General features: G+C 40.4%; 1 protein-coding gene across 6 annotated transcripts in view; it reads left to right on the top strand.

Annotated features, from left to right (window-relative positions):
• The window catches only part of NPAS3 (neuronal PAS domain protein 3), a 1,104,268-nt gene extending 1,086,121 nt beyond the window's left edge, over window positions 1-18,147 (top strand). For all 6 annotated transcript variants that reach the window (XM_007472507.2, XM_007472505.2, XM_056820400.1 and 3 more), the window contains 2 exons: window positions 8,250-8,365; window positions 13,702-18,147. In XM_007472507.2, coding sequence (XP_007472569.2) covers window positions 8,250-8,365; window positions 13,702-15,071 — 1,486 coding nt within the window. In that variant the 3' untranslated portion in view covers window positions 15,072-18,147. The remainder of the gene's footprint in view (window positions 1-8,249; window positions 8,366-13,701) is intronic.
• Window positions 18,148-21,979: the final 3,832 nt, after the last annotated feature.

The raw sequence follows: 21,979 nt of genomic DNA, 5'->3' as shown, positions 1-21,979 counted from the left end.
GGCACTGGGAAGGGGTTCTTCGTCCCTGAAGACCCATGTGGATGCCCCAGAGCCAAGCAGAAACAAAAGGGCACTCCCCAAAGGCCAGGCTAATAACACTTGCCCACAATCACCAGGCTCTGGGGAGTCAGTCACTCCCACAAAAGTTTGCATCCGTCCTGCCACCTTTAATAGGGATATTGCTTTGAGTTCTTGTTCCTCCCCACCTCTACTCTTCATCATCTCCCCAAGACGAGAGAACAGAGGGGTATTTGCAAGCCATAAAACACATATGGAGCAGCCCCACCAAAAAATGCGCATCCAGAAACATATGGTGCACATGTGTAGTTGGTCACAGAAATTGAATTTTTTTAAAACGGATAGGAAAGAGACAGAGGATATTGTTTTATTCCACATTAAACTCGAGCTCCTTTGAACCCAGAGCATAGGGGCCAGGGCATTTGAGATTTTTGGTAGGCATTCTTTTAGCGACTTCTATAGTTAAATGGCATTTCCATAGCTGCAATAAAATTGTGCCTGAGTTTGGAGATATTCTATATAGTAGAAAGAGGAAGACCTGAATTTGAGTCTCAATGCCAGTACTGGCTAGTTGTATGTCTTTGGGCAAGTCACAGTGAGACTCACTTGCTTCATCTATAAAATGGAGACAATAATTCTCACTTTGTTTTTTTTTTTCAAATCCAAGCTCAATGTTCTCTTTCTGTTGTTGTTGTTGTTGCCATTTATTTAGTTTATTTATTTATTTTTAAATCCTTACTTTCCATCTTAGAATCAATACTGTGTGTTGGTTCTAAGGCAGAAGAGCAGTAAGGGCTAGGCAATGGGGGCTAAGTGACCTGCCCAGGGTCACACAGCTAGGAAGTGTCTGAGATCATATTTGAACCCAGAACCTCCTGCCTCTAGAGGCCTGGCTCTTTATCCACTGAGCCACCCAGCTGCCTCTGATTTATTTTTATTTGTATATATATATGATATAATATAACAGATATAACAAGAATACAATACATATAATTTGTTATAAATATGTAATAAACTATAATAAATTTACCTATAGAGAAACAAAATTGGACACTAGCTATGTCCAAAAATCTGTTTCATTCTTTGTTTTCCACTCTCTCTTTATTATTTATGTTTATTTATATTACTTTTGATCACTTTTTTATTTTGGAAAATCTTTTTTTCTGAGAATTATTGTGAAGGAACCACTTTATAGACCTTCACATAGTCTAAAAAACAAGTAACTATGTTGTCTTACATTCATATGAGGCTTTTAGCAAAACACTTTCTGCCTCTATTATTTCATAGAATTATAGATTAAAAACTGGGAGGGACCCCACAGACAAAAGCCTCATTAAAGTAGCACTAGAAGTCAGGTAACTAGCCTCAAAGAAAACAAAACCCAACCACAAAGAGATGTAGGGAAAAGGCAAAAATGTCCATGAGTTAGTTCATGCAAGAATGCTACAAATATACTCTGCTGTTAGTAACTGTTAGAAGATGGGTACCAGGAAGCTCTGGAAGGAAGATGATCAGAGTTCAGTTTTGCACTTGGTGAGATTAAGATGGAAACAACATGACTAATACACAAATATATATACAAATATAACTTAGAACAATTGCCTACTGTCCCAGGGAAAATTTGGAACTCAATTTTTTAGAAAATTAATATTTAAAATTATTACATTAATTGGGAAAATGTTTATATTATATTTAGGGAAAAGGAGTTTAAGGTGGAAACATCTTACAAATTAGTAGAAATATATACATCAGAAAGGCAAGTTGAGGATAGGTCAAGAGCTAGAAGACAATACAGAAGCTATTTATGTGGCCTGTCCCCTCATCTTACAAATAAGGAACTGAGGCCCACAGAGGTGAAATTATTTGCCCAAAGCCATACATGTATTTGTGCCCTCAAATTTATGTGAATGACAGGGTGAAGTAAAAAACAAATATTAGCCAAATAGTAAGGAATAAAATCCTTTCCAGCACCACCCCTGGGATTCAGGCAAGCAAGAGGCTATGCGGAATGCCTTAATACCCAGGAGCAAATACACTCTTTGACCTGGTTATTTGAGCCAGGTCCCTTGGAAACTATCCAAAAGGCACCCCATCTGCTACCCCTAAAATGGCCCTTAGGCTTCTCCTGGCCTACAGCCACAAAATGAAGTCTGCTCCTAGTCTGATTTGGGAGACTTCCAGCAGAACTCACGAACAGAAGTTGTTGCCCTTTGGCTGATACTCTAGACAGTGAGTATTGAGCCCCATTTTTCTTCAAGACAGCCAAATGGAGTTGACTTGACTCCATTTGGAGTCAAGGAGCTAAGAGTCAAGGAGCTCATCTGCTCACTGACCCCTCCAGTTGTTTTCAGGTAGTTTAAGATGTCTCTGACTAGAAGGTACGGATTTGCTCTCTGTCAATAGCAAATCAATCAGACACTAATGATTATTACTTTTATGAAGACCTTAATGTGTGCCACTTACTGAATCCTCATAGATCTTGATTTTTTTTACCTCTTTTCCTCTACTTGGAAGGTAATTTTAACTCTTTCACTAACAGGGGAAAGTGCTATGAGTGTGAGAAATGTAGGGTTTTTTTTTTCCTATTTCAATATATGTGAGCTGTTCTGTCTTTGTGATATGACCAAATGAACTTGGGAATCAACAAGTCTCCAGTTTATAAGCATTATGATAGACAGGAGACTATGGTAGGTAACATTCACTTGAAAATATCTAAAATAGTGTGAGTTTGAAATGCTGTCACTAGATGCAATGTATTTTCTATGTTATGGAAAGGGAAAAATGTCTGAGCTCAGACACAGCCATCCTGGTATAGTGAATATAGAGTGTTGCACTTGGAGTCAAATTCTGAACTTGGATTCAAATTCTGCCTTGAACATTAACAAGCTGTAATGATGCTGGGCAAGTCACTGAGATTCTCTGAACCCATGATTTTATTCATTCTAAAATGAGGTTGTTGGGCTTAGTGTCTTTTGAATGTCCTTTCTATCGCTAACTCTATGATCCCATGACACTTTTTGAATGGCTTTCATATCCTTAATTTGATAGGTTTCTGATATTTATTAGAAATATGTAAGAGACACATCTGAAATTAGATAAGGCAGATTTCTACAACTGAAGTAACCATTCTGTCTGGTTGGTTTTTATATAATTCTTGGGAATCAGGAGATTCTCATTCCATTCTATCCTTCCAAGTTATTTTTCCACTCAGTTCAGTTGTTTTCAGTCATGTCTGCCTCTTTATGGCATCATCTGGGGTTTTCTTTGCAAAGATGCTTGAGTGGTTTACCATTTCCAGCTCATTTTACAGGTGAGAAAACCAAGGCAAACAAAGTTAAATGACTTGCCCAGGTTCACACAGCTAGTAAGTGTCTATGGCCAGATTTGAATTCAAGAAGATGAGTCTTCCTGACTCCAGGCTCAGTACTTTATCCACTGTGCCACCTAGTTACCCATATTTTCCATACCCAGATCTTATTCTGAGGATAGAATTATAGAACTTCAAACATCCAAGGGACTCCAGGGATCATCTAGTCTGAACCATGTTTCAATAAGAATCCCCTCTACAGGAGACCCAACAAGCAGTCATCAAGCTCTGTGTCTTCCTAGAACCCCCATGAATTCGTTCATTCCTAAGGCAGCCAACCACCCATTGCATTTTTTGGAGAAGTCTAATTTTTAGGAAATTCTTCCTTCTCTTAATTTGAAATCTGCCCTCTTATAATTTCCTTCATTTGTTCCTAATTTCTTCTGAAGCCAGGTAGAACAAACCTAGCCTTTTTTCCACAGGATAGATCTTGAAACACTTAGAAAATCACATAGGCTCATAGAGTATGAGTTGGAAAGGACCTTAAAGACCAATCAGTCCAACCCCCTCATTTTTCAGATGAGAAAACAAATCAAGAGAGATGAGGTGATTTTCCTGGAATCACAAAACTAAGAAGTGTCTGAGGAAAGATTCAAATTTGGGTCTTCTTTCCTCTGCCTCTTAAAATTACCGTAGAAATCTAAAAACTGATTAGCATGTACTTCCTCTTCTCTAGGCTAATTTTCTCCATTTCTTTTAACTGATTCTCCTATGGAATAGTTTTAAATTTCCAGTTACAATCTTGGTCTTTATCTAAGCTATTTATCAAGCACTCAACATACCTTGTCAAGTCTATCCTTTCTCCCATCTCAGACTATGAGCTTCCATAGAACCCAGATTGTCTCTGCCCCCACAGTACCTACCTATTGTGTTATTGCGTTGCTTTTCAGCCATGTCCAACTCTATGTGACCCCATTTGGGATTTCTTGGCAAAGATATTGGAGCTTTCTCTAGCTCATTTTACAGATGAGGAACTTAGGCAACCAGGGATAAATGACTTGTCCAGGGTCCCACAGTTAATAAGTGTCCGAGACACTATTTGAACTTGGGAAGATGAGTCTTCCTGACTCCAGACCCAGCATTCTTTCCATTGTACCACCTAACTGACCCACAGTATCTAGTACTGAGCCCTAAAACATATTATTACATTATATTATGGTATTATTAAAGTACCTAGCACTGGGTTCTAATATAAAAAGACTTGTTATTTCCAAGTTGTGTCTGTCTTTTCACCTTTCACCCTCCCTATGAAGTATATTGCAAGGTTTCTGAGCTCCTGCCCTCCCTCTGCCCAAAATTATTACTACTATTAAATAATAATGCCCAGAACTTTTAAGTCCTTTAAGGTTTGCAAGATACCATATGTAATATGTAAACATGTATGTATATGTACATGTATTATACATATACAATCTCATTTTAACTTATTTAATTTGTCTTCTGATTTTTCTGTTCTAAAGACTGGAGGTATGAGTAGAAGTAAGAAAGAAAGAGAAGGGAAGGAAAGTTCCAAGTCATCTTACTTGGTCTGGGCAAGCTAATTGGGAAATCCCATTCTTGATTTCCACACGTTTTTCCCCCCAGACCAAGAAGAGTGAGAAGGGAAAGAATGTGGGCAACAAAGGTGATAGATATAACATTCCCCAGCTTTCTGACTCCAGGGTTACAATCGCAGGCTTGGAGGGACTCTTCCAGCTGTACCTAAAAGCTAGGTCAAAAGCAGCTGCAAAAGGAGGTTGGGAGATAAGTGGCCAAAAGCCCATGAATCTCCATTGAGTCAGAACTGAGTGATGCCAGTGGCACCAAGCCAAGTTGCCAGGGGTTTAGCAAACAATACACAGTCTTTATAGTTCACCAGTTAGCACTGTTCAAAGCAATAGATCTTACAGCATTACTGCTAGTCCTAGCACAATTCAATTCAAAGAGTATTTACAGAATGTCTGCTACTTTAAAGAAAGGCATACCTAGGAGCCACTGAGAAGAATGCAAAGATGAATAAGGCAAATCCTGACCCTCCAGGAGCTCTAAATGGCAGCATAGTCTATTGGAGAGAGAAAAAGAGGAATGAAAACAAATATATACAAGTGCAAGCATTCATTAAAAGAGGCACTGTGCTAGGTGCTAGGGAGACAAAGGCCAATGTGAAAACAGTCCCTGCCCTCTAGGAGCTTACCGTCTAGCTATAGGAGACAACATGAACAATGGCAAGTAGGCAAGAAAGCATGGGATGCCATCCAGGAACAGTCTATTAGTTCCAATTGCCTGGACATTAGCACAGATAGAGAAATGAGGATCTACCTGACCCCATCAAAATCCTGTTCTCTCAAGGCAGCTAATGGTTATTGACTCATGGAACCCTATGAGTGGGAAAGACTTTAGAGGCCATTGAATCCATTCCCTCACCTAATGATCTCAATTAATTATTAGAATGAAAGCATATGAGGAAAGCAAGTCATACAAAGGGCTGAACGACTGAGAGGCAGATTGATGCCCATCTTCCCTCCCTTCTCCAGGGATGTTTGCAACCCTAGATGAGAAGCACCTTCAAATTTGGGATTAATTTTCCATTTATTTTTTCATTTACTTTACTAGCCTAACACAGTGTCTTGGATACAGTAGGCACTGTAAATATTGGTTGAATGAATGAAGAAAGAATAGCTTCTTTCCTAACTCAAAGGAAAGGTACAATTAATAGAGCTCACTGAATTGATCAACAGATTTTTACCAAGGAGGTCCTATCTACTCACCTAGCCATTGAAGGGAACAGGGTAAATAAGCAGAGAAATCCAAGAATTGGGTTCAAGTCCTGGTTCTGTGGCTTATTAGCTGTGTGACCTTTTGTAGCCAGGTGGCACAGTGGATAGAGGGCCAGGCCTGGAGTCAGGAAGACTCATCTTCCTGAGTTCAAATGTGGCCTCGGATACCTCCTAGCTATGTGATCCTAGGCAAATCACTTAACCCTGCTTGCCTCAGTTTCCTCATCTGTAAAATGAGCTGGAGAAGGAAATGGCAAACCACTGCAGTATTTTTGCCAAAAACAAACAAACAAACAAACAAATAAGATCACAAAAAATTGAACCCAACTGAACAAGAAGACCTTGAGCAGGCCACTTAGCTAAAGTTGAGTTTCTTCATCTATAAAATGGGTATAATAATATCTTCCCTGACTACCTCATAGGGTTACTATGAGAATAATATGAAAAGCTTTGGAAACAATAAAACTCTATATGAATTGAGTGATAGTGATATCTATATAAATACAAGCAATAAAAAGAAAAAAATGAAGCTGATAAAGAGTCTTAGTCTTATATATACATTATCCTTTTTTTGATGATGCCTTCCCTAAGGGCAAGAAGGGAAGGAGGGAGTTAACTGGCTATTTTAATGTAACAAACAAATAGATTAATTTAAATTTAAAAAAGAAATGGAAATAGAAAAAGAAAAAATAAGAACATAAAAGTCAATATGAATATGAGTGATGATAGTCTCTCACAGTGTAAAGTCTGCCCTGAAATTTCCCCAAAAGTTTCCCAAAAGGGAAATGATTCACAGGAATCAAATGGCCTCTTTTCGATGGAAGAAATCTGTTTCACAACTCAACACAGAATAAAAATGAAGCACTTTCTTTTTCTCCCCCTGGCAAATGGGGCCAGAGCTCATCTGCCAGGCCCACTTTTGCACTGGGGCTTATCCCCACTGCAATCAGGTTTCCAGCTAACAAGCCACAGGTGTGCACCACATGAACAGATGAAAATGTGATTGTAATGGGTGTGTTGACAGTTTGGTAGCCATAATGCATGCATCCCAAGGTACACCTGTGCATCTGTCATAGCGTTAGATTGTTAAGGTTGGAGGGGTATTTTTTTTTCTTCCTCAAATAGCTTTAGACATTTGAACAGGTGAGCAACAACATCACTGGTCCATGACAAGAGCTCTTAGGCTTTGGAAGCATGAGGAATGTAAGAAGAAACATAAACACTGAAATGGAGAAGAATTGCTTTTAAATACTTCTTGCCCTTCTCCTTACCTTGGATCCTTTACTAGGAGTCCTAGCTATATCTCTCTCCCAGTGTTACTCTACTGTTTCCTGAGTTTCTTCTTCTTTTTTTAAAAAAATTACCATTTTTTAAATTTTTAAATCCTTAACTTTCATCTTAGAATCAATACTGTGTATTGGCTTCAAGACAGGAGAGCGGTAAGGGCTAGGCAATAGGAATTAAGTGACTTGCCCAGGGTCACACAGCTAGGAAGTGTCTGAATTCAGATTGGAACTCAGGACCTCTTGCCTCTAGGTCTAGCTCTTAATTCACTGAGCCCCCTAGCCTACCCCAATTTTTTAATACATAACACAATATATGTAACCTAACAATAATACATGTAATTTATTATAGATATGTAATAAATTATAACAAATATGCTTATCAAAGAGAAACAAATTGCCACATTAGATCTGTCCAAAATCTATTTCTCATTCTTTTTTTTCTGCTCCCTCCAATCTCTCCCACCTCTCTGAGAAGGCAGGCAATACGATATAGGTTATATATACATTATCATGTAACACACGTGAGACAAGATATATATTGTTTACTCTAGAGAAAAATCTCTTAGGAATTAAAAGATTTTAGTGGCATTCATGTGGCTTTTAGTTGTCTACTTGCAATACTAGGATGTTTCTCCCTGGGCCACATCTAAAAACTAAACTTTCAAAAAATGCTGTGACAATTTCAAAGGAAAGCTAAATAATCTTGTGTTCTTATTTCTCTATTAAAACCCTTCATTTCAGATGTTCAGGGTGGGAAAGTGAGTAATTTTTTAAGGAAATCACTGGTTTATTTGCACTCAGCCCTAATGTCCTTTTCCACAGTAACCCAGAGTACAAGGACACTCCAATGGATATTGCACAGCTTCCTCATCTGCCAGAGAAAACTTCTGAATCCTCAGAGACCTCCGATTCAGAATCAGACTCTAAAGACAATTCAGGTAAGACAAAGATTCCAGTTTCTTCTCTAGCCATTTCTCCTCTGGAAACAAGACAATTGGATCATAGATGGAGATCTAGAAAGGACCTTCAAAATCATACAGCCCAGCCTTCTCACTTTACAGTGGACCTTGGTCTGGTGGCAAGAGTGCTGGATCCCAACCCAATCTCTGACCTGGTGGCAAGAGTGCTGGATCCCAACCCAATCTCTGACACTTAGGAGTTCATGGCCACAGGCAATTTTTGTAACCTCTCTAAGCCTCCATTTTCTATAAAAATGGACATTGTAATGCCTACCATTCAGGAAGAGTTATGAGGTTCAAGTATGATCATATAAATCAGAAACTTTTCAAGCTCTAGATAGCACAGCTGATACAGCATTGAGCCTGGTGTCAGTTTATATCTGTCTTTAAACACTAGCTTTGTGATTCCAGGCAGGTCACTTAACCTCTATTTGCCTTTGTTTCTTCATCTGCAAAATGGGAATAATAATAGCACCTTCTTCCCAGGGTTGTTATGAAGCTCAAATGAGATAATAATTGTAAAATGCTTAGCACAGTGCCTGGCATATAGTAAGCACTATATAAATGTTAGTTATATTATTATTATTATTTGAATGTAAACATCAATTATTGTTGTTATTTGACTTGTCTAACATCTCACAAGTTGAAAGTGATACTTAGTATTGATTCTAAGACAGAAGTGAGGGCTCCAAAATAAAAATAAGACAATTCCTCGTTTTTCTCCCTATTTCCAGAGCAATGAGTCCAATTCATTCTGTTGGAGCAAGTATTCTTCTAATTTTGTCTTCTCTGGCATGATATGCATCATTAGTAAGATTAAGTCATGGATTTTTAAGATCCCATTTCCAATTCCAGGCACTTGGATATAATAAAATACAAATGCCCTAAAAATGGCTACTGATCTCCCTCTGAATCCTGGCTGAGAACCTCAAAGACCATGCAGATATTAGCTTAGAGGTTAGATGCCTTTTGGAGAGCACATTTCTTATGGTATGAGAAAAGGCTCATTGGCTCTGAAGTCAGAGATCCTGTATGCAAATCCTACTTTTGGCATCTGCTTGAATCATTATAAACAAGTCACTTAACTCCCCCCACCCATTATCAATTTTCTCACCTATGAAATTAGATTATGAGTTCCTTGTAGGCAGAGACCATCATTGCCTTTCTTTTGTATCCCAAGCTCTCAGGACAGTGCCTGACACATAGTAGGTGCTTAATAAATGCCAAATGGTGGATAGAGTTGGACCCACCCAGAAGGAGCAGATGTTGAAGTATATCACTCCAGAGTGTCTTTGATGGAAATATCTGAAGAAAGTTCCTCTGTCCTAAAGACATAGAGAGGCTACAGAAGCCTAATTCCCATCTTCTCCATCTGAAGTATATATATGGGAATTATGCTGTATATATAATAATGAGATATGTATATGCTATACTAATTCTTTATGATGCCTCATATATAATAATAATAAAATACTGTTGTTGTTCAGTCTTATCAGACTCTCTTTGGCCCCATTTGGAGTTTTCTTGGCAAAGATACTGGAGTGGTTTGCTATATCTTCCTCCAGCTCATTTTGTAGGTAAGAAAATAGGGTTAGGTGACTTGCCTAGGGTCATCCACCTAGTAAGTATCTAAAACCAGATTTGAACTCAAGAAGATGTCTTCCTGATCTAAGCCTGGTGTTCTATTCACTATACCACCTAGCTCCCCCCAAATCACATATATATACATACTAAAGTGTGTAACCATTTATATGTTTGCACATATATATTTTACATATATAAATAACAGGCACATATATGTATAGTCTCTTCCTTAATATTATTGTCATCACCATAGGAATAGGAGAATAGGATAGAAGTTCCCCATTGTTTTGGAGGCTCCTAGATATGCTAAGACATCTAACAATAATAGGAGCTGACATTTATATAGTATTTATTATGTGCCAGGCATTGTGCTAAGTGCTTTACATTCATTCTCTCATGATCCTCACATCAATCCTAAAAAGTAGGTGCTATTTTCATCCCCATTTTATAGATGAGGAAACTGAGACCGAAAGAGGCTAAATGTCTTGCCCAGGTTCACTATTAAGTATCAGAGGCTGGATCTGAACTCTAAAGCCTCCAAGCCAGGTGCTCTGTCCACTGTGCCACATTTCTCTTAGGGTACCTTCTCTGGACTGGCATTCAGCAATGTTATCTCTCCCCCCACCATTAGGAAACACTAAGAACATACACAGTAATGGGGCTTAATTCAGGCCTTAGAGCCTCAAATCTGTCCCCTTTCCAAACTATCCTCTTCACAGTTTCCAAAAGAATTTTCCAAAAGCACAAGTCTGACTATATCATTCCCTCTCTTGTTTCTAGAAATCAGTAGAAGCCCATCTCTTGGGCCCGGAGACAAAACCTTGAGGACCCAGAGTAAAACCTCTCCCTCCAACCTACCCTTCCAGCCCTGTTACATTCACTGCTCTCCTTTACTCAGTCTATGGCCTGAGCTTCTCACATACAGCAGAGACTCCTTCCTCATCTCTACTTCCCAGATGGCTTAGTTTTCTACAAAATTCAGCTCCATTTCAGGGGATGTTGCTGATCTCTCAACTCCATCCCCGCTGGCTAATGCCTTCCTTTTATTTTTATGTGCTCATACATGAGCATATGGTCTCCACTGTAATCTTGAAGGCAGGGTTCCACAGTCATCACAGTATCCCTCCTCAACCTCTACTGATTGGTTGAATGGTGGATTGATCCAGATGTCCACCCTGGGAAGCCCACGGATCTTTTGCAACAGCAAGAGACCCAACCTGAATGGGTCAGCTGCCTTTTCAATGTGACTGCTTCCTCTAACAGCACATATCACAATCCGTCCATACCTGCCTTCCATGTGTTGTGACTCTCTCCTGTCCTCCCAGAAATTTGAAATAGTTACAACCCATGAAACCAGATATGGAGACAATAATGCCAGTCCTACCGATCTCATCGTTGGTGGACTAGGTCAAGTGAGACAAAGTGAAAGTGATCAATGAGGCAACCAACAAGCATTTGTTCTGTACCTTCGTGATACCAGGCACCTTGTTGGGCAACAGGGACATAAATCTCCCCTCAGGGAGCTTCCATTCTATGAGAGTAATTTACCTCCAAAGCACCAGAAAATCGGAAGCAACAGCAAAAATAGTACTCGTCCTGCATTCGAGATCTATATAATTAATTCCCTTCTGTATGCCAGGAGAAAGAAGTTATTTAAAGGAAACTCAGGCATGACTTGCTTTGTTCAGTCAATCAATCACAAGCATTTTTAAGCCCAGGCACTGTGCTAGTTTTAGGCTGAGGATACAAAGCTAAAAATGGAATTATAAGGAAATCACAAAATAATAACATGCAAAATGATTATAAGGCAATTTTTTAAGGGACAGGGAGAAGGCAGGAAAGGTCTTGTGTGGCAGGTACCAGTTTATTTATTAGTTTAGTTCTTAAGAAAGTCCATTCTAGGGGACAGCTGGGTGGCTCAGTGTATTTAGAGCCAGGCCTAGAGATGGGAGGTCCTGGGTTTGAATCTGGTCTCAGACACTTCCTAGCTATGTGACCCTGGGTGAGTCACTTGACCCCATTGCCTAGCCCTTACCACTGTTCTGCCTTTGAACCAATACACAGTATTAATTCTAAAATGGAAGATAATGGTTAAGAAAGAAAGAAAGAGAGAGAGAGAGAGAGAGAGAGAGAGAGAGAGAGAGAGAGAAAGAAAGAAAGAAAGAAAGAAAGAAAGAAAGAAAGAAAGAAAGAAAGAAAGAAAGAAAGAAAGAAAGAAAGAAAGAAAGAAAGAAAGAAAGAAAGAAAGAAAGAAAGAAAGAAAGAAAGAAAGAAAGAAAGAAAGAAAGAAAGAAAGAAAGAAAGAAAGAAAGAAAGAAAGAAAGAAAGAAAGAAAGAAGAACGTATATTCTAGAAATGGTTACTATCTTTCACAATGAGGGATTTGCAGATGTCTATAAAACTCATTATTTTTTAAAATTTTTTTCATTAAATTAAAAAAATATATATATAACAATAGGCAGCCATCTAGACATATTGATTCTTGCCTCTGAACATAAGAGCCAACTTCACTCCAAGCAGGCATGGAAATGAGTCCTTTCTTGAACCTTTCAAGAAATCCTTTAAAGTCACACTGTCATTTGAGGGGGTAGGGGGTAATGTTAGCTGTGTCCAAGAAGACACAGACACATACAAACACACCCCTATGAACAGATCGCTATGTGTGTAGTTGTTGTTCAGACATTTCTGATTCTTCATGACCCCGTTTGGGATTTTCTTGGCAAAGATACTGGAGTCGCTTGCCATTTCCTTCTCCAGCTCATTTTACAAATGAGAAAACTGAGGCAAACAAGGTCAACCTACTTGCCCAGGGTCACACAGCTAGTGTCTGAGGAAGGATTGACTCCAGGCCCTGCACTTCTGTCTCCAGAGCCACCTTGCTGCCCCTCATTATTTCTTGTGCCTCATTATTCCCAGTTTGCTCACAATGCAACCAAGTGGCTTGAGAAAGCCAGCACAGGACCCTATGGGATGCTTGCTTACCAAAGGTTGTAGATGCCTAATTGATTCATAAGGAGTCTAAGACTTTTGCCTGAGAACTACGTTTCAGTGTGAAAGGTCAGGAACTGCTTTGATGATAAATGTGAGCTGAGTGCAAAAGCAAATATAAATAACAGAGGCCTTTAAAAATGAGCACTGAAGCCATTTGAGCTTAGATTCCCAACCTAAATCTGCTCTGGTTCATTAATAGCAAAAAAAGGGTTTTCCCCGGCCAGAGGTTGTGAGAAGGCCCCAAGCCTTAAATCTTCCCGATTTAAAACTAGAAGGAGACCTCAGAGGTCATGCAGCCCGACTTCATTTTACAGATAAGGTGACTGAGGCCCAGGGAGGTCCCAGGGATTTGCCCTCAGTGACACAGGTAGTAAGAAGCAGAGACCCAGGGCCAGGGGGTTAAGTGGCTTGCCCCCAGGCACACAGAGCCAGGATTGGACTGGCAATCTAATGCCTGGATTTCTAATACACTGGGGCTGCCTTTTCCCAGGAGTCTCCTAAACCTAGTCTTTTGAGACTAACGGAAAAAGTGAAGATACAGCTAGTAATCCCACCCCTCCCACTTCCTTCCAAGTACCAGGTTTCAGTGAGAGCTGGCCAGGGGTACCCCAGAAAAGGTGGGGGGTGTTTTGTTTTGATGTTTTTTACTTGGGGGTTCCTTGTTAAGTAGGTGATTCCTGCCCCTTTTGACGTTCTCGCTCTCCTCTTCTCCCCTTCCTTCCCCTCCCCTTCCCTCCCAGAGGACAACGAAAACTCCAAGTCCGATGAGAAGGGGAACCAATCCGAGAACAGCGAAGACCCGGAGTCCGACCGGAAGAAGTCCGGCCACCAGTCGGACAACGAAATGAACTGTAACGACGACGGCAACAGTTCCAGTAATCAGGATAGTCGGGACAGCGACGACAGCTTCGAGAACTCGGACTTTGAAACCCAGAAGGCCACAGAGGACAGCTTCGGCACGCTGGGCTCCATGCAGATCAAGGTGGAGCGCTACGTGGAGAGTGAGACGGACCTGCGACTGCAGAACTGCGAGTCGCTTACTTCGGACAGCGCCAAGGACTCGGACAGCGCGGGCGAGGCGAGCGCGCAGTCTTCCAGCAAGCACCAGAAGCGCAAGAAGAGGAGGAAAAAGCAGAAGGGGGGTAGCCTGAGCCGCCGCCGGCTGTCCAGCACCTCGAGCCCAAACGGGCTGGACGGCGCGCTGGTGGACCCGCCGCAGCTGCTCTCGTCACCAAACAGTGCCTCAGTGCTCAAAATCAAAACTGAGATCTCAGAACCTATCAATTTTGATAACGATAGCAGTATTTGGAATTACCCGCCCAACCGGGAAATCTCAAGGAACGAATCGCCCTACAGTATGACCAAGCCCCCCAACTCCGAGCACTTCCCTTCCCCCCAAGCCAGCAGTAGTTTACATGTCTCCATTCCAGACTCTGTCCTCACCCCGCCGGGGACCGAGAACACTGCCAGCCGCAAAACTCAGTTCAGCACCTCATCCAACTCGGCCTTGGCCCCCGTCTCCTCCGACCCCCTGTCGCCCCCGCTGTCCGCGTCCCCCCGGGACAAGCACCCCGGCGGGGGCGGCGGCGGGGGAGGCGTCGGGGGCAGCGGAGGCGGTGGGGGCGGCGGGGGTGGTCCCAGCACGTCTTCCAACTCTTTGTTGTACACTGGGGACCTGGAGGCCCTGCAGAGGCTACAGGCGGGCAACGTGGTGCTGCCTCTGGTCCACAGGGTCACGGGCACCCTCTCCGCTACCAGCACGGCCGCCCAGAGGGTCTACACCACTGGCACGATCCGCTACGCGCCCGCCGAGGTTACTTTAGCCATGCAAGGCAACCTGCTCCCCAACACCCACGCGGTGAACTTTGTCGATGTCAACAGCCCCGGCTTCGGGCTGGATCCCAAAACACCGATGGAGATGCTCTACCACCACGTCCACCGACTCAACATGTCGGGACCATTCGGGAGTGCCGTGAGCGGGGCCAGCCTGACCCAAATGCCGGCAGGGAACGTGTTCACCACAGCCGAGGGACTTTTTTCCACTCTTCCATTTCCTGTGTACAGCAATGGTATTCACACTACACAGACTCTGGAGCGGAAAGAGGATTGAGACATGACCACATTACTGTGTTTCCAGTGTTACACTCTCGAGGCATAGACTATGTTTTAATTTAGACCCTTAATTCTAGCACTTTGAATTTCAGCAGGTCAGCTTATTCTCTCAAACGCGATGGGTTCCCCCATTCCATACCCTTTCTTGTTAACTTGACATTCTTTAATGTAAAGATATTTTTTATTTTTTATTTTTTTTTATTTTTTGCCTCCAGAGGGTCAGAGTACCAGTTGCCTGCCATTTTTGTCTTCTTCTGAGGTGTGTGTGTGTGTGTATGTGTGTGTGTGCGCGTGTGTGTTGTTTTATTCTTTCTTTTTCCTTTGCATCTTCATTGAGATGCCTTTAATGTGAGAATGCCTCTGCCATAGAATACTCAGTGTTGTGGTAAAGAGATTTTCGAAAGTGACAACCATTGGTTTATTTCCTTCGTCCAGATCTTGATGTGATCAAGATTGAAAGAGACAAGCATAAACAATGTGCCCTGTTTGACTAAGTCAAATGAAATGGGGTTTTTGTTCCTAATTCCTTTAAAAATAGGGGATAGTATTTTAGAATTTTATGCAGAATTTAATTCTCTTTTTATGGTTAAGATTTTCTTACTTGCACATAAAAAATAATTTGGGTTCTTAAAAACTTAATTTCTGGCCTGTGACTAGAATGTTTAAAAAAAAGTTGGACTAAATGTTAATTACTGAAACATTAACTTAATTTCTAAAACCATGGTGCTATCATTTATTAATCTGTAACGTCTTCATACAAAATGCAGCTCGGTGGGCTGGGTTTTGGAAAGGCATGTGTTCTGTCCTGGTCTGTAGTCAGTTGCTGCAGTCTCCTTGGTTAGTTAAGACAAAGCCCTCATTAACATTTGCTGCAGGACTTAAATTTTTTACCTCCCAACTAACAAACATAGCCTCACATTAAATTTAATGGGTCAGTAAAGCCTTTTTTAAAAAGCGCTTTCAGAAAACTCAATTAAACTGACTTGAGGAGCAGTTTTAGGTGCATACTGTGTTCCGTTGTTCTCTTTTCCTTTTTTTCTCAGTCTAACTGAGGCTAATTTTACAACTTCAGATAACACGTTGGAGTAAAAAAGGAAGAAAAATATTTAACATTTAATTTTTTTTTCATTTGTTGCTATAGAGGGAAGGTTGTATTTTGGGGAGGGTTGATTTGGTTTTGCAGACTTTTTTTTTTTGGTTCTCTTCTTTCTAGTGTCGAAACAGATATGTTTTCAAAACTAAAGAATGGGTTAATAAGCTTCAAATAGATAACTACAACTGAAAACTGCACATTAAGTAAAAGAAAAGAAATCTCCTATTTTGTCTTTGTTGCCAGAAATCACGGTGTAGTGTCAAACACTCCAAATGACTGTCAAGTATAAATTCTTCTTCCACTCCATCTTTGGCAGCTGTTTGTTAAGGCATCTAATAACAGATGTGAGAACTGTAATGTGTACAATGTGTACGTGTCCTTGGCTGTCAGTCCCATTGCAGTTTCAATGTGTGTTACTATATGCAGTATATACTAAGCTAATGTAGTTGTTTTGTCCTTTGTCTTCTCTGTGCTTTATCTCTAGTCTGGAGTGGTAAAGTCCCATTCCTGCAGTCCTAGTGAACCAGTGATTCTTGGGGGTTAGTGGTTTTTTGTGTGGTGGCCTTCCTCTGTAACGTCACCTTATGCTGCTTCCACTGTCTGTATACCTTTCTTCATTTCTGCTGTTGCTTTGCTCTTGTATATTCTCCCACCTCTCCTTTCTTTCTCCTCCTCTTTCGTCTCCCCTTTTCTCTCCCTCCTTACTTCCTCCAGACCTCCCCACCTCCTTTTCATTCTCAGAGATAAAAAGACTCTTAACTAGCTCAAGGTTAATGGAGCCATTTTTTCCCACAGAGGAATTCTGGGTATGACTTACTCTTCAAGTGTGCAATGCAATGCACTGAAGAGTTATGCTCAGATATATTAAACAAATTGATGCCATATAGCCTCAGTTGTTAACATTCCCAGAGTCCCTTGTGCTCTAAATGTAAGCAGAGGGTGCTTTTCTTTGGTTTTCTCCCAGCTTGACCGATGGAGCAATATATAGAATAATTACCAGTGAGGTAGAATATTCTTTCAAAGGTCAACCAACACTGTTAATTAAAAAAAAAAGGGAAACTGAGCTTAGGATTGTCATGTATATTTGCTTATGTGTGCAAATGCTAATCTAGTAACTCAGCTGTCCTCTAAATGTTACTGGGTTATGCCAGTTCCTCTTGTAGCTTTGGACTGGAGGTATTAGACCTAACCCACAGTGGAATAATAGCAAAAAAAAAAAAAATTGAATTGGATGCCACCAATTTTCATGATGAGCTTATAAAGGTTATATTTGAAGGATTAAAGTAGGTTTAAAACGCCAAGAAAGCTGATTGAGAAATTTAAAGTTTAATTTTGGAAAGCTCTACTCTAGCTATTGAACAATCAAAGGAATGCACCTATCAGCTACAAAGAACAGCTAGACAGCTGTTGTTTTGTTTTTGTTTTTTTTTTATAAATGTTTCTGTGTTGTGTCAAAATGATTTCTGGTGATTTAAACTAACAGATAATCACAGCTGCTGTCTAAATCCATAGTGTTTAAAATTACAAAATGAAAAAAAAAAAAACTTCATTACCTGTGAAGACTGTGTCTGTGTTTTTAACTATTTCTTGTACAAATATATGAAATCTTTTATGAGGAGACTGGTGCCAAGTAGCTGAATAATGGGGAAAGGGATATTCTGTTCGTATAAATCTTAGCGGTGTTACCAACTCTACGATATAAAAAAAAATTAAAATGTTAAAAAGCGACAGCTATGGTACATTTATTTTGTGTTAAGCTAACCGAATCTAACTTCTTGAGTGCCTGGCTTATTTTAAGACATTTTTTTCATTGACCATTGATAATGCTGCAAATCAGAAATGTACATACTTCATTTACAACAGGGTTCTTTTTATACTTTTGTAGATCCTCATACATGTCACATACATGGTTGTCTTTATGTAACTTAATTTTTTCATCCGCAGGTGCCATTTTCATAATAAACTTCTCTTGGATTTGTTACTATCTGGCATCATTTCTTTTACATGTAACCATCCTGACTAATGAGTGCTGGTAGTATTTGTTTAAGCAGGTACCTTGATCATTTGATTAAAAAAAAAATAAGAGGCTATGGCTAGATATTTTTTGGCTAGTTCAAAAAAAAAACATATATATACACCTATGTGTATAAACACATAGGTGTACATATATGTGTAAATTGCTTGTGTACCAACATGGCTGACAAGGCGCAGGCTAAGATGCTAATCCAAATACTACACCAAACTTGCAACCATCCTAAATTCTCAGCTACCCCAACTCATTGTCATACTAAGCATTATTATGCACATTATCAGAGCTGAATAATGGGCCTGCAACATTAACTGCTATGGAAAGTGTGCATTTTTTCTTGATTAATGCACAGTAGGTGAAGGCAGTTTTCATACATTAATCACTTAAAATGCACTCGATATTTTCATTTATTACAATCTATAATGTATAACCAACTGTTCCATCACTTATATATCTTCTATCTCCTCTAAATGCCATTATTTTCTTCCTCCAGACTAGTGAAAGAGCAAAGTGTTGGTTGGTGTCCTCCACAGTTATTGGTCAGGCTTGCTGCCTATCGATTTTCAGGTGGATCAGCTCCCAAACTCTAAAAACAAAAGGAAGATTATCTTTGTTCCCAAAGTAGGCTGGCAGAGTGGAAGCCACCTTGCTATTTCTTTATTCTCTGTAGATATTCAGACAGGCACAAAGGAGGCAAATCCTTTCAGGTAACTGTCCCTGTTGTAGCCTGCCCATCCAGTCTTCGGAGAAAAACAAGTTCGACTTCTGGAAGATCCACAGGGCTGGAGGTTTCAGCAGATCCCTAGGGCCAAGAGACTCACCACCCCCTAAACTCCTACCCAGGACTCTGAATTTGATACAGATGCTTCAAATTCCTAAGATGGGAAAGTCCCAATCAACATGACCCACTCTTAGGGGACATGATATAGAAAAGAGATTTGACTTCTCCTGTCTACTTTTTCAACGTGCAACCCCTCCTATTCTGGAAGAGGCACAAGGGATAAGTATAGCAAGATAAGAGAATAAAAGAAGTCATTGGAGAATCTGGAAATCAATTCTGAAGGGTACTTGATGAGCTGTGAGGTTGATGAGTCTGGTCAGTCTGCAGAGGCTAGAATGGCTAATTCAGGCTCTTGGGCAAGAAGAGATAAATGGATTCCATTACATCTGGTTTAATTTAACAGCTCTATACTAGACACAGAGTGTAGTAATGGGAAAAGGGAGGTCTTGGTGGGAATATGGGAAGAGCAGAAAACAGATGTGGCAAAGGACAATCAAAGATCATTGAATCATAGATTTAGAATTGGAAGAGACCTCACAGCTTTCCTAATCCAACCCTTCTCTGTTTTCTGAGTTTTGAGATTCAAAGAGCTTGGATGAATTTCCCAACATTAATGGAATGGAAAGAACATTGAATTTGATGAAAGGAAGACATGAGTTTGAATCCCACCTCTGATACTATGTGATCATGAAGAAGGTCCTTCATTCTCTGAATCTTTCAAGTTTATCTTCTGTAAAATGGAGATAATAATGCCTACCCCCACAGGAGTATTGTGAGGATCAAATGAGATAATATATTATAGTACGTTGCAAATGGAAGCTATGATTATGACATAGGAAGTAAGAGACAGACCTGGGAATTGAACCAAATTTCTAGTCTTAGTTCAAATCCAGTGAGGTATTTTTCCACAGCTCTGGGATAGCTCCCTTTTTACCTCTTCTGCTATAGAAATGATAGAAATCCTTGTTTCACACCCAAACTAAAACCCTATATATTATCAACAAGTTATATAACTTTTGTTTATAGCCAGCAAAGAATATACATATATGTGTGTGTACATACACATACACACACACACACAGAAAGAGAGGAAGGGAGGGAAATGGGTGGGGGGAGAAGGGAGAGAGGAAAGGAGAGAGGAAGAAATGGGAGGGGAGGGGGAGAGGAGAGAGGGAGGGAGGGAGAGAGAGAGAGAGATGGAGAGAGAGAGAGAGAGAGAGAGAGAGAGAGAGAGAGAGAGAGAGAGAGAGAGAGAGAGAGAGAGAGAGAGAGAGGACTGTTGTGACAAATATCATTCTTTCTCAGCCAGAAGAACCCTGTGAATGCTCTGGACTCTGATGCATTTGAAATGAAGTAGTCCTGCCATTTCCCCAACCCCAAGGCAGGTTGCCAAGTGGTGGGAGGGAAATGGGAAGGGGGGAAAGCAAGGTTCCCAATGGCACAAGGTTTCTCCCTTGCCAGGTTGGCATCAGCTGAGCTTGACATGGGTCCAGGTTGCAGGAGGTAGAAGGAACAAAGGTCAGTGGCCCAGCTTTCAGTGCAACTTCCCCCTTCCTCCCTCCCTTCTGGAACTTCTGCTTGTTTACAAGGTAGCAGAGAAAAAATAAATTAGTGCAGAAATAAAAGAGGAATTTAGAGTATGGGAAGAAAGAAAGAAAGAAAGAAAGAAAGAAAGAAAGAAAGAAAGAAAGAAAGAAAGAAAGAAAGAAAGAAAGAAAGAAAGAAAGAAAGAAAGAAAGAAAGAAAGAAAGAAAGAAAGAAAGAAAGAAAGAAAGAAAGAAAGAAAGAAAGAAAGAAAGAAAGAAAGAAAGAAAGAAAGAAAGAAAGAAAAGAAAGAAAGAAAGAGGGAGGGAGGGAGGGAAGGAGGGAAGGAAGGAAGGAAGGAAGGAAGGAAGGAAGGAAGGAAGGAAGGAAGGAAGGAAGGAAGGAAGGAAGGAAGGAAGGAAGGAAGGAAGGAAGGAAGGAAGGAAGGAAGGAAGGAAGGAAGGAAGGAAGGAAGGAAGGAAGAGGGTCAGACTGTTGGCAGAGGACAGTGAATAAAGGAAGAAATCACATGCCCATTTTAATTGAGCTGCAAAGATTTATTTTTCCTAGTACTGACTAAAACTTTTACCCCCTCAAGCAAAAAATACTCAATCTGAGTAAGCTTAAAATAATTTTAAACCAGCAATAGCACTTTCCAAGCATTGTATGAATGATAAACTGGCAAAACAAAAAGTGATATTCCAACCCTTCACTGCATCTAGTGGTGAAGAATGCAAAAAGGCCTCCAGAGTTAACCCAAGGATCCTTTTGTCCAATCCTTATGATGGTTCTCTGTGGATAAAAGGTGGGAGAAGGGAGAGATGTTGGAGAGGAAGGATGGATAGGATGGGCTAGAAAGTTACAAGGAACAGAGAGTATTAAGTAGGTGTTTTACTAGACTACATGTGAAAAGTGGAAGCACAAACCCTCCAGGATTTGGCGCTTCTTTTAGTATCTTTAAACTCATCACTTCTTTGCTTGCCAAAGCCTACAGACAACTGGCCTTAGGCCATTGAAGATCTGGGCTTCATCTATCTCAGGTCAAGGGAATGCCCAGGTCCTGTTTCACTTGGGGCTCTAGTCTGAAAATACAGGAAGAGGTAGAAGAAGTCCTCATTAATCTCTTTGATATCAAGGGGCATGTCTGTCATCTTTGTTCCCCTTTCCCATCCTAGCATGATACTTTGCACTTTGTTGGCTCTCAATAGATATCTGCTGAATTAATGAGAAAAAAAGCAGAGGACAAAGAACTAGGTTTTGAGTTTTGGCTCAGGGACCAATAGCCAAATGAAAAGGTGTGTGAGGTTTGAACAGAAATGATCCAGATTGTTCTTTTATTAGGCACCGACCCCTCACATGAGCCATAAACCATAATCATTCCCTTTCTTGAGAATACTGGAAATTATCACAAGATTTTCTGTATTCAAATTCAATATTCAAATTCAAATTCCTTGTGAAGAACCAGCAGTGCAAAATTTA

Source organism: Monodelphis domestica, chromosome 1, assembly GCF_027887165.1.
Source record: "Monodelphis domestica isolate mMonDom1 chromosome 1, mMonDom1.pri, whole genome shotgun sequence".
NCBI lineage: Eukaryota > Metazoa > Chordata > Mammalia > Didelphimorphia > Didelphidae > Monodelphis > Monodelphis domestica.
This window is presented reverse-complemented; position numbering and strand designations above follow the sequence as displayed.